General features: G+C 39.3%; 1 protein-coding gene across 2 annotated transcripts; it reads left to right on the forward strand.

The window, feature by feature from the left end:
* Positions 1–1,522: 1,522 nt before the first annotated feature.
* Positions 1,523–13,148, forward strand: LOC307001023 (NLR family CARD domain-containing protein 3-like). Of its 2 annotated transcripts, none has more exons than XM_079617118.1 (8): positions 1,523–1,779; positions 2,937–3,129; positions 3,638–3,760; positions 4,018–5,889; positions 6,097–6,270; positions 6,344–6,517; positions 11,936–11,982; positions 12,070–13,148. In XM_079617118.1, the coding sequence occupies exons 2-8, from the start codon at positions 2,978–2,980 to the stop codon at positions 12,192–12,194; spliced, it is 2,667 nt and encodes an 888-aa protein (XP_079473244.1). In that variant the 5' UTR covers positions 1,523–1,779; positions 2,937–2,977; the 3' UTR covers positions 12,195–13,148. The 2 variants fall into 2 exon arrangements, with proteins under 2 accessions (XP_079473244.1, XP_079473243.1); XM_079617117.1 differs by having other exon boundaries at positions 1,577–1,713; positions 4,015–5,889.
* The last annotated feature ends 478 nt before the right edge of the window (positions 13,149–13,626 follow it).

Below are 13,626 nucleotides of genomic sequence, written 5' to 3' on the forward strand. Positions count from 1 at the left end.
TGAAATACACAGGTCTACACTTTATTGGCTGAATAACTGCGCGAGGATGACGCACGAGCTCAGTCAGGGATGACAGGGGAAATCCTTATTTACCTTTTGAATGTTGAGCGCGTTATGAACTTTTGAATAAAAGCTGACACGGGACAAAATGCCCGATTTCCCAACACGTTGAACTGAGCATTGCGCCAATTTAATAGGCTACTTTTTAAAATGCATATAGCTAATGTCAGTTTTATTTGCTGAGAGGGGGCGGGGTTTTGTTGGGAAAGTCGGGGGAGAGACGCACACTTCGGTTAGACTGGATAAACACATGCAGCATCTTAATTATTAAGAAAATGAAACGAAATAAATGAATAAATCAAGCCTTTATTAAAAAACACTAGGCGATCATACAGCATTCAGAAAAATGCGCACCCCAGTTCCTCCTATGGCCCATGACGCTACGATGAGCATTTACTAGCTACTTAAAAAAAACGCGGGTCAGGAAGCGGGTCGGGTAACATAACTTACAATATTTTCTTTCTTTTTTTTTGCGGTCCGAGTTGCGGGCGGGTTAGTTGAAAACGTCGGTCGGGTGTGGGTTGTTTATACATTGACCCGCACATCGCTGGTAGGCTACTTACAGCCATGGCCATGGGTGATGATGATGCACTTGTCTGTACATTGAAGATTGTTGGGATGGCTGTATCCTTTAGACGCTGTACCGTACTGTCCGTGTTTTCTTTATAGTCATCTGGTCCAAAATGCTTTGAGCAAACACGCCATTTTTTGATCGATTCTATCGGTGTTTTTAGATCAATGTTCAGCGCAGTCAACCATTGATTTTTTAGTTTATTTTTGTTCGTTGGTATTCAGTGTAACATTACGGTAGAATATACCCTCGCCTTACTATCACAGCCCTTTACTACGCACAGAACCATGCGCACCGTAATTTGCCACCTAAAAACTACACAAACTTAGTCCCGGTCATGTTGGAAGTTACCGAGCTGGGGACTATTTTCAGGTGCTTCGTCATATCATTACGCTGCTGCACCCATGGTACGGCCGCACAGTTCCTTGATTCTTACGCCGGAATGAGAGTAGTTCCTAGCCATATAGGCTTGGAAAATCGCTGCTTTTCATTTTCCGTCGATCTTAGTACACGGTTTAACTACAGAAGAGTCAAGTTTTAAATAGGAAAAATATTGAAACTCGTTGGTCATTTTGAAAGAAATGCTACTGGTCCCATAAGAATCAATGATCTATGCTAAGCTATGCTAAAACTGGTACCGTCAGAACCGGAGTTCGGCTGAATGGATTCGAAAACGGTAAAACTCAACTGTTTAACTCTGGGGGAGTTGTAAAATGAGCCTATTTCCAAAAAAAGTGGAGTATCCCTTTAAGACTGTGTGTTCGGTCAATGGCAGGTTAAAGCTGAACTGCTCTACGCCACTAGAGGGAGCGTGATTGTTTTTCATGTGATAATGGAGGTTGGCAGAATATCGTCATTTGAGCAAACGAGCATCCAGTCCTAGACTCGTCACACCGAAGCCGATATTGAAATGGGAGGTATGGAGCTAACAAACCAATTGTGTGTCATAATATGGTGTTTGGAGCAAAGCGATGAAAAACAACGCCACTGATCTGGTCTTCGTGTGGCTCCGTTCCCTCAGTGTCCTTCCTTCATCCTCGACATAACGGAGTTTGGAATTCCTTAGGAAACGAAAGTGAAAGGTAAGTCGCGGTATTCCGGGGATTTAAACCATTATCCTGGATATTTAAAGGGCATCATATTTTGTGGTTAGCTTAGAACTTATTCTTTATTTTACCATGTAGGCCTAGTCATATCAAAATGAGCTGCTATTTGAGTTTTTGTCTTCGGGTTTTCAAACCATCATTATAGGCCTATTCTTCGACAACAGCTCTGAACAAAATGGCAGAAACGTCCACGATTAAATTAGGCCTAGCCTACTTTTGATATGTAGTCAAACTCTTGTTAAAAATAACATTAACATCAGATAGCAATAATTGAAAGCCGTTTATGATGTTTGTGACGCCAACACACGAAAAACCATCAGAACAGCAGTAATGTGTGAACTGAATTTGGCAACAATACAGTGAAATACTTCGGATCTGTCTTTCATAGATTAAAAAGAGGTGTTATTTGTGTAGTAGCTAGTAACAACGTTTAGCTCTTAGAGTTATTGACCCAGAAAGTTCAAATCTGTGAATTGATTGCCAACTTTACTCAACTACAAAAGTTGGTAAATATTCAACGCATTCTGGATGCAGTATTTAGCACTGCTTTTGCACTATCACTAGTATTTAAACTGCTAAAAGTAGGCTATTAAAGACTGATGTTAATGTTTACATTTCAAACTATACACACACACACACACACACACACACACTGGTGTGATTGAATGTTAGTTTGCAGATGATAGAGTCTGCAGATGATTGTTTTGTCATGTGACAGTGTCTGTCTGAAATACACAATTAAGTTAAAAGTCTGTTTCTCTTTGTTTAAGTAAAACAATTATGTTTATGATGGCCAAAATATTCTGTTATGAATGGACAGTGCCTTTCTTAACGGTATAAGGAAATTTTAAATCACAGCATATGGCTTTAATGTTTTTGTTATTGGGCATGTTTATCCAAAACCATAATAATTAAAAATGTCTGCTGTTTACTTGCTTGGTGAAAAAGAGGATAGAAGTGTCTTTTATTGAACATAGTTGGACACGCATGTTCTGTTAAAGGTTCATTAAAGGGTTAGATGGGCATTAAAAAGTTCTGTACAAGGTTTAAACCTATTGACATATTTAGAAAAATATCAAGTATTCCTAAAAAAAACTTTCAATTACCTTATTTTTGTGATTACAATGAGATCTATTTGTATGTATTCATTATAAAATGGGGAAGGTCAATGTTTCTAAAACTGTGTTTCTTCACAAAAGGTCTGAAATCTGTTTTGAAATGAGAGTAGGAGAAAACTAAGATGAGTGTCCATAATGAGAGAGAAGATGAGGACACGGCCTCTAAAATGAGTTCTCCATCTCCTGGATCAAGCTGTGTGTCTTTGAAGAGTGAACCATCCATGACGACAGACCCTCCTAAATTCAGTGATGCAACAGTGACCTCTGACCCCAGGTGAGGAACTGGCCATTTCAGCATTGACAGATGCTTTTATTCAAAGAGTTTTACAGTGCATTCTAGAAGCCTGAAGTGGGAGAGAGTGGTGATACTGTACCTTCATAGAGAAGCACACAATCACTTTCCTGAACATTCACTGTCACTGTTCCTCACTGGTGGAACAATCTTCTCAACTTTCCCAAACAGATTAGTCCCTTTTAATTTTCAAGACATGTCTAAAAATTATCTTTGAGTACCTGACTAAATTTTGTCAAGCCATCAGCTCTCTCTTTCTAGTGATGTCTGTGTATTTAAAAAAAATCTCTTTTCACTTTTTCTTACCTTCATCTCTTTAATATCTCATGTTACTGTCTCTATTGGATTAACTGTTTGTATTGCTTAATTGTAAATGGCTTTAGATGAAAAGTGTCTGCTAAATTAATCAAGTGTAAATCTATGGAGCATTCTAGTTATACGGCATAGCTAGTGCTCCAGAAATCCATTTTGTTTGTATGTCTTTTGTCAGCATCAGCATGAGGCAGAGACTGAGATCAGAGTCTCCAGAACCCAGCGGTGTGTCTCTCAAGAGTAACAGATCCATGACGCCACCCCTTTATTTCAGTGATGGACCAGTGACATCTGACCCTCTGTTAGTATTCACCTTTACTTGCTGATTTATTGTAGTGAATCTAGGATGAACATTTATTTTAATGAAATAACTCAAAAAAGAAATACCATGAAATAAAATAAAAACTTTGTGTATGCAACATATGCTTAAGATGAGGAGGGGTCTAAAATCATATATAGTAACCAATATATTTCAGATGTTATTTAATGGTCATTCTAATGAATGACTGAATAATGACTTTCATTCGATTGCCACTCTTTACTTTTTAATTTCAGCAGGGTGGAGATACAAGAGCTGATCAGATCTGTGCCATCCTCTACATCACACTATCAGGACAAAACTGAAGCAATCCTGCAGACACACACACAGGAGACTGGAGATCTGCAAAGAGTCAAAAGCCAGCACAAAACCAGCATGAAGAACAACTGCAAGATATTGTTTGAGGGAATCAAACTTCAAGAGACTCGGACCCTCCTGAACAGGATCTACACACAGCTCTACATCATAGAGGGAGAAAGAGAAGGAGTGAATGAAGAACATGAGGTTTTACAGATGGAGAAAAAAGCCAGAACACAACACTCACAAGACACTCCAATCTTCTGCAATGACATCTTTAAAGCCTCATCTGAACCAGGACGTGAGGAGAAAGAACAAATCAAGACTGTTCTTACTAAAGGCATTGCTGGAATCGGGAAAACCGTCTCTGTGCAGAAGTTCATTCTGGACTGGGCCGAGGGAAAAGCCAATCAGGATGTAGATTTCATGTTTGTGCTTCCATTTCGAGAGCTGAACTTGATCCGAGAACATCAGTACAGTCTTCACAGACTTCTGCTGGACTTTCATCCTGAACTTCAAGATCTGGACTCAAAGATTTATGAGCAGTGTAAAGTTGTGTTCATCGTTGATGGTCTGGATGAAAGCAGAATCACACAGACTTTTTCCGACACTCCGAAAGTTTCTGATGTGACTGAGACTTCATCAGTGGGTGTGTTGATGTCAAACCTCATGAAAGGAGATCTGCTTCCCTCGGCTCTCATCTGGATCACCTCCAGACCAGCAGCAGCCAATCAGATCCCCTCCAAATACATCAACCGTCAGACAGAGATTTGGGGATTCGATGAGCCTCAGAAGGAGGAATATTTCAGGAAGAGAATCAGTGACGAGGATCAAGCCAGCAGAATCATCTCACACATCAGAAGAGCAAGAAGCCTCAACATCATGTGCCACATACCCGTCTTCTGCTGGATCTCATCCACTGTGCTTCAGAAGCTCCTGGAAGAAGATCTGAGTGCAGAAATCCCTCAAACTCTGACTGAGATGTACATCCACTTCCTGCTGATTCAGATCAACACGAGGAATCAGAAGTATGAAGAGAGAGATCCAGAGAAACTACTGAAGTCCAACAGAGAAGTGGTTGTGAAACTTGCTGAAGTGGCTTTCAAACAGCTGATGAAGGGCAATGTGATGTTTTATGAGGAGGACCTGATAGAGAGCGGCATAGACATCACTGACGCCTCAGTGTATTCTGGGATTTGCACTGAGATCTTTAAGGAGGAATCTGTGATTCATCAGCGAAAAGTCTACAGCTTTATTCATCTGAGCGTCCAGGAGTTTCTTGCTGCTTTCTATTTGTTTTACCATTATGTTGTGAAAAGTGTCGACATATTGCAGTTTTTTGATGTAGTGCATAATCTGCTTAAAGGTGCAGTAGATAAAGCCCTTGAGAGTGAGAATGGACAGTTGGATCTGTTCCTGCGGTTCCTGCTGGGCATCTCACTGGAGTCCAATCAGAGACTCTTACAGGATCTACTGACACACACAGAGAACAGCTCAGAGAGCATCAGGAGAACCACACAGTACATTAAAGAGAAGATCAAAGATGGATATGGACTCTCCACTGAAAGATCCATCAATCTGTTCCTCTGTCTGCTGGAAGTGAAAGATCAGACTCTGTCCAGAGAGATTCAGGAGTTTGTGAAATCAGACAAACACTCAAAAGAGAAACTCTCTCCTGCTCACTGCTCAACAATCGCCTACATGCTTCAGATGTCAGAGGAGGTGCTGGATGAGCTGGACCTCAAGAAATACAACACATCAGATGAGGGTAGAAGAAGACTGATACCATCTATGATCAACTGCAGGAAAGCTCTGTGAGTGTTTAATCTTGTCTTCTTTCTAAATGAACTTGCATTTTCTGTTGCTGTTGTTGTTCACAGTAATTGTCTTGATTTTGTTTTGCAGATTTTTTTTTGCTTAATGTCTGACTTATTTTACAAGAATGAAGCAGATATTTTTTAAATGGCATTTGTGGAATGAAGTTTAAACTATTTATTTCCATCTGTTCTGCTCTTTTTCAGTCTTGCTGGCTGTAATCTCACTGCCCAGGATTGTGAATATGTGTCATCAGCTCTAAAATCCTCAAACTGTGTCCTGAGAGAGCTGGATCTGAGTAACAATGACCTGCAGGATTTAAGAGTGAAGCTGCTCTCAGATGCACTGAAGAGTCCACATTGTCAGCTGGAGATACTGAGGTTTGAGTTGATTTATGATTATTTAATATTTAGTATTCCTTACCTTAAATACTGTGTGTGTGTGTGTGTGTAGGTTGTCAGGCTGTATGGTGACAGAGGAAGGCTGTGGTTATGTGTCTTCAGCTCTGAGTTCAAACCCCTCACACCTGAGAGAACTGGATCTGAGCTACAATCACCCAGGAGATTCAGGAGTTCAGCTGCTCAACGACAAACTGGAGGATCCAAACTGCTCACTGCAGATTCTCAAGTATGTGGGGCAGTAAAAGTGTTTTATTCATGATCACTAATACTCTCAGCTGGGTGATATAGTTGAATACATATTCAGTAGCATGCCCATAGATGGAGCGGGGTAGGAGGTGTTGGCTCTGGGAGTGTCAGATATAATATAACAAAAATTATACAAATTAAACAAAATTGTTAAGGAACCAAACTAACAGCAAAAGATGTAGAAAGAAACATATTCAGCGTATGAGATAAACTATACAAACTAAACAAACAAAAACATACATAATTAGCACCACTTCCAATGCTAGTGTGTCTAATGCATTCATTGAGCTACGTGTGCAAATGTAGGTCGTGACCTGCTTACCTGACTCACAACCTCTCCCGTCAGTCTACACAGTGTCGGACGGTGACTCAGATGAAGAAATCATGAGGGCAACGGTAACAAAAATTTAGCAATGCACATCCAGTCAGATCAAGGGTACAAACACAAACAAGCACGGACACAAACAAATGAGAGTTGGTCCAACTCAGGGTCCCCGCGGATCCTTAAAAAGTCTTAAAAGGTCTTAAATTTAATTTTTAAAATTTAAGGCCATAAAAAGTTTTAAAGTCGTCATTTTACTTAAGTAAAAATAAGACTTTTCATATGAAAGGTCTTACATTTTAGATGATACTTTGACTTAGACGTATCTAAATGCTTTCCAAATGAAAACTATCTAATTAGCGTACGTATTATTTTTTTATTATTCTTTGTGGATTTGCTTGTTCACGTGACTATTCGCGTCATTTACGGCAGCGTATTAGCCTACCTCTGTCTCCTGCACGCGAGAGGAGAGGATAAGAAAACGAGTAAATGTCAGTCAGTTCAATAGTAAGTTCATTCTTTGTGCTTAGGATTGTCTATGAACTATGATGATATTGTAATCATTGTTTAAACTACGTGCGACGAGGCACTTCGAGTGCGAGCTGACATCGTATTTGTCTCTGCTTGCTTTCACTGCGTGATGTGTCAGTGCATTTATATGTCCCCAAATGAGTTTTTGTCGTATTAAATTTATTATAATATAACAACATAATATGATATATCACGACCAAGAGTGCCGTTTTCCTGTGCACAATTGCAAATGTGCTATTTATTTTATACAACAGTTAAATTAATAGTTATCATTGTGTGTTACTTTTTAGACACAATTTTGTCAATATTGTTTGTTTCCCCCTTTATTTCGACGACAAAAATTTCATAATGAAACTAGTCCAACAGACAGCGATGATTTTTTTTTTTTTTTACTGAAATCCGTGTTTTGAACGAATCATTTTATTCAATGAATGAATCAGCCGTTTGAACAAATCAGCTAAATAAATGACTCCAACAACTCGCTTATTAAGACAGTAACTTACTGCCACCTACTGGCAGGTTTAGTTTCATATTTAAAGTTGGCTACCCTTTAATTAATATGTTAAAATTATAAATAATTTCATATTTAAATATTGAATAGCTTTATTTATGCAATTGCAAATTAAGTGTGAATATAGTAATGCCAGTTCGGATGCCGCTTTTGTGTCACCTCTGCACTGCAAGGATGGATTTTAATTTAATTATTTAATTTGGCAGTGGTACGGTGTTATTCTAATAGAATTTAATTTGAATGTTAGAATTTTACATAAAAGGTGATGCATACCTCTAAATACGTTTAGAAATAATTTCCATATTTTCTATCTCTACTTCTATTTCTATTTAATTTCTGTCACTACTGTAAACTGACCACTGCATAGAATATATTAAATATGAATATCTTCGTTAGTCTGCTGTCAACAACTGGCCTAAACCAGCCATGGTACCAGTACAAAATCAGTAAAATATCATCTAATTATTATCAACAAAACTTTGAAAATATCGAGAGATTTTATTGCACACCCCTAATGTACGGTATTAATTTTGGTTTCTTCAGGTCTTAAAAAGCCTTAAATTTGACTTTAAAAAATGTGCAGATACCCTGCCAACTGCAAGATCATAAAAAAGCAGTGAATCCCCAGACATTGGTCTCTCAGACTGGTCTCTCGATCGAGAAAACCATCCTCACAACAGAGTGTGCATGCTCTCTCCCAACCCAGACTCTATCTCGACTGTCGCCATTGAAGTTATAAATTCATAAACTGCATTGTGACAGGCGATTGGTAGCGCGATTCCAGACGTCAGCATCCTTCGTCGACAGATTGACAGGTGGAGCCTCCAATCGAGTTTCACACCTGAAACAAAGCACACAGACACACATGCATAAGCAGCAAAATGTGCAAAAAAAAACTAAATTATGTAGCATGGCGCACGTAACAGTGATGGAGATGAGGAGACAGCCGATATTGCCAAATGATTTACTTCCCACTGACATGGTTTTAAAGCTATTTCTTATCCATTTTTGGCCTTCAAGCATCTTTAAATGTATAGATAAGAAAAAAACTGGACATTGTGTTTGATGAATCTCTGAAATTAGATAGGCAGAGAAATTCAGTGGTGAATTCATGCTTTTTCAGCTCCGACTTTTATCAAAAGTAAAGACATTCCTTTTTCATTTAAAAATTTTGAAAAAGTAATGCATGTGTAGCGAAACATGCCTCGTCTAGTAGTGACTACACCCTCCCGAATTACCGGGGAAATAATCCAATAAACGGGACATAAGTCCTTTTGCTCAAGAGAGGGAGGAGGCGTGAGTTCACGTTTAAACAAGCAATTTTTATTAAAGAAAACAATTAAACAAAAATAATAACTCACAATAAATTGTCTTGACCAGTAAACATAAAAAAAGATAAGAATGTAGATCACTGCAGGGGCTGAGCCCCCGAAAGGCAGGCTAGCTATAGCCTCATACGGCAAAGAAAACACAATTTAAAAATCACACTCCACTACAAATAGTGATCGAAAACAACACAACACTAAAAAACCCTAATTAAGGTGAAGCCCGTGCAGCTACAACCACCAGCCTGCTTCCAGGGACACTCAGTTCCAGCAGAATAAAGAAAAACAAATAAATAAATAAACAAATAGGCCAAACAATAAAGACAGAATCAATTTATAAGATAAACGATCATCAACTGGAACCAAGACAAAAAAACAACGATTTATACCAAAAAAATACACATTCAAGACAACATGGCCACATCACAAAAGTCACACAATCGGTCATAAAACTACACAGATGATGGGACCATTTGGCGGCGATCTATCCATGCACTAAATCAGCCATAAAAACAGTGACGATCATGCCGCTAAGGACTGGTGACAGAACCAACCAAATCCATACAAAGGCACATAAACAGAAACCAAATCATGAAACTAAAAAAAATAACCTTTTAGGCCCTTTCAAGCCTAAAACAGATCGCCTGAGCAGCAGACGAGATGGGATCACAGCAGTAATCAGAAAGTTCTGATTCCCCAAAGCAGCAGACGTGGCTGAAAGAGCGATGGTTGCTGACAGCAAGTTGTTTAGGTGGCTGCTCAACCTTGCTTTAACGCGAGCAAAGAGAACTCCTAAACACAAATATGTATTAACAATTTAATTAAAAACAATTACAGATTAAAAAGAAAAACGATAGACAATGTATTCACCCTGATTTAATATCGGCGCACACAAACACATAATCACAGGCACACAGAAGTCATACGATGAGTCCTTTAGCGAGTCAATCAACAACAGCTGGTACTCCGACGCGGCTATTAGGAGGTACCACACCGATGGAAGCCCCGAAGGCACGCCACAGTAAAACGCATTGCAGATCACTCAAACAAAAACAAACTTCCCGAAAGGTTACAACATTACCACATTAAAACTTAATGTGGGTGTCACCCCAAAAACATGAACAGCCTTGATGGCCTAGTGTCACACTAAACAAATAAAGAAATAATGCAACATCACTTAATACTAAAATCAAAACAAGCAGCTGCACAGCTGAAACACACGTCTGCGGTCTCTTGGAGGGGGGCGGGCTTTCAACAATGACGCATCCCAGGAGGCATAAACAAGGGCGCTACCCCATTGGCCATATACGTAATGAGGATGACGCAAAATCTGCGCAGAACCGATCACCGGTGATCAGCGCGAGATGCATGCCGGTTAGAAATGTGTCCTAGTGCGGTCCACCTGGCTCTGATGTCATGCTGACGTATGTCAAAACACTCTCGCGAGCGCAAGGCGGCCGTGTCGGATTCTGCAGTCGAGCGCAGTTGCTCTCCACCGACTGCGCTGATCAAAAGCATGATGGGAAACGACTTGCTAACGACACAGCTTAATGCTCATTGGTTTAAACAACAGTGATGTATTTTTCTTTTTTTAAAGGTTTGAATTTAAAACTCTGATTTCATGTTTTTATGTGTATTAATTATGTGTGAGTATTCTCAAACTCTCTGACACTGTGATCTCTATATGGGTTATTTGATTGTTGTCATTAAAAAGTGTTAATAAAACATATGTAATTAAAGTGAAAATTATTGATAAACACGTCTTTGGTATGTACTTAAATAACAAGAACTTTGAGTGTCTTGTTCATTATATTTATTTTCTTATAAAAGCAACAGAACTTAAATTACATCCAGTTTATTAGCAACTCTGTGCACGAGCGTGAATCCCGCGATATCCTCCTTTGATTTCGTTGGTGTCTGATCCACTGCGAGAAGAGAGATCTGTCCGGCTTGCCTGCGCTTCTTTCACTCCTCCCCTCACTGCAGCCGCCTACTCTCAACTACATTTCAGGCAAAGCGCATCTCAAACAAGACTACTCACTTCACCACACATGCCTTTATCTCTTCCAGGCTCGATAACTGCAATTATTTTATGTTGGGCTTTGTCAATCAGCACAGCAAAATCCCCAGTGTTAAATGAACACTGCTCAGTGTTTATATGAGTCCACACTCGGGGTGTTATAAGCAGAGGTGGAAAGTCCAGGTTCAGAAAGTAAAAGTCCTCCTCAGTATTTTGTTCCAATCACCTGGACTTGCTAATTAGCACAGTTTTTCAGCCAGGAGATAGAACTAATTAGTGAAATCAGCTGACTGAGTTCATGGGTGGAATAAACATATGGCAGGACTTTTACTTTCTGACCCCTGGACTTTCCACCTCTGGTTATAAGTAACACTGAAGAGTGTTAAAGTTAATGAGATAATTATGTGATTCTTTGAGTGATGATTGAGCATTATTGAAGACACCTGATGTTAACAAGCAGAATCACTGAAGTTGAAGCACTCTTGCATAACTTTTTACTGTCATTTTATTGTTTTAATTTCATTGTAATTTTTTTTTTTTACTGTTGTGCCTTTTTTTGTTTTTATTTAGTAAAGCACATTTGTCAACTTGTGTTATGTTTAATGGTGCTATATAAATAAAATTGCCAATTTAGCTGCTTCTACACTTTTGATGATCAAACATTAATAATTTGTGTTGTCTCTTTCTAGTTTGGATCATGGAGGCCATTTCAGAATCACTCCAGGACTGAGAAAATGTAGGTATTTTTCTCTTTCACACTCACATGCACAGAGTCTAAAATTGTCCTTCACTTTTAAATTGTCCTCTCTCTTCTTGTGTTCAGATGCCTGTGATCTCACACTGGATCCAAACACAGCACACACTCAACTCATCCTGTTTGAGGACAACAGAAAAGTGACACATACCAAAGCTTATCAGTCTTCTCCTGATCATCCAGAGAGATTTTAGCAACACGAACAGTTTCTGTGTGGAGAGAGTCTGACTGGACGCTGTTACTGGGAGGCTGAATGGACTGGAGTTAAGGCAGATATAGCAGTGGCCTATGAAGGAATCAGCAGGAAAGAAAAGTTTGACAGTCGATTTGGATTCAGTGACAAATCCTGGAGTCTCTTCTGCACTCCTAATGGATTCACTGTCTGGCACAATAATGTGAACAGTACCATACCTGCCCCATCACTCTTGTCTAATAGAGTAGGAGTGTACCTGGACGTGTCGGCCGGCACTCTGTCCTTCTACAGCGTCTGTGACACACACACACTCACACACTTACACACATTCAACACCACATTCACTGAACCCCTCTTTGCTGGATTTAAGGTTTATGACTCAGTGTTTCTGTGTCCAATTTAACATCCTGCTGTGAGAAACACCTGAGACATCACAAGAAAACTATCTGTGTGTTCAAGCAGTTGTACCCACACCTCTTTCTTGAATAAAACAGCATACACACTTTAATTATGATTTCTTGGGGTCTTTCATTGCAGTTTTGTTGCTTTTAGTGTATTAGCTTTTACGTCATGTACATGCTAATGTACTTCTTACAGAAAACTGTCTGCATATTTATTTGAGCGGCCAATCACGTGACTAAATTCACTCATCTGACTTCAGCAGTGCAGGGATTGGACATCCATTTACTCTGCAATATTGCATATACTACTGTGTAAATAAATAAATAAATAATGTGAGGCAGCTTTTATCAAAAACTATATTCGTTTTTGAAGGTATATACATTAAATTTAACTTTTTGTTAAGTTGGAAACAAGGAAATAAGGAAAACTGCATAAAAAGCTAGAAGAAAAAATATTTATTTTATATTTATCAAAATTTGTGTTGGTAAATTATGTTTTGTTTTCATATGTGAAAAGCTATTGCCATTGAAACCTAAAAGATTTACTGCAAGCGCATCTTTTCATTTCATTTCAAGCTTTCATTTCAGGTGTGTAATGAAATGTGTAAAAAAGCAGAACAAATCCAATAACATTTCATGAAAACTCTTTGTGTTCAGATGTGTTTTATTCAATGTTTAAATTGAATAAAGCAGCCATATCACCCTGTAGCCCAAGACTGGTTGGCCACTGAAGCTGTGCAGGGCTGAGCTGGTTAGTTCCTGGATGGGAGAATCCCGTCAGCAGGGGGCGCTCACCCTGTGGTCTGTGTGGGTCCTAACGCCCCAGTGTAGTGACGGGGACACTATACCAACAAAGAGCGCCGTCCTTCGAATGAGACGTTAAACCGAGGTCCTGACTCTCTGTGCTCATTAAAAATCTCGATAGGGGTGTAACCCTGACATCCTGGCCAAAATATGCCCAGTAGCCTCTATCCATCATGGCCTCCTCCTCATCCCCGTACACTGATTGGCTTCATCACTGTCTCCTCTCCA

Source organism: Phoxinus phoxinus (genome assembly GCF_949152265.1).
Source record: "Phoxinus phoxinus genome assembly, chromosome: 6".
Classification (NCBI taxonomy): domain Eukaryota; kingdom Metazoa; phylum Chordata; class Actinopteri; order Cypriniformes; family Leuciscidae; genus Phoxinus; species Phoxinus phoxinus.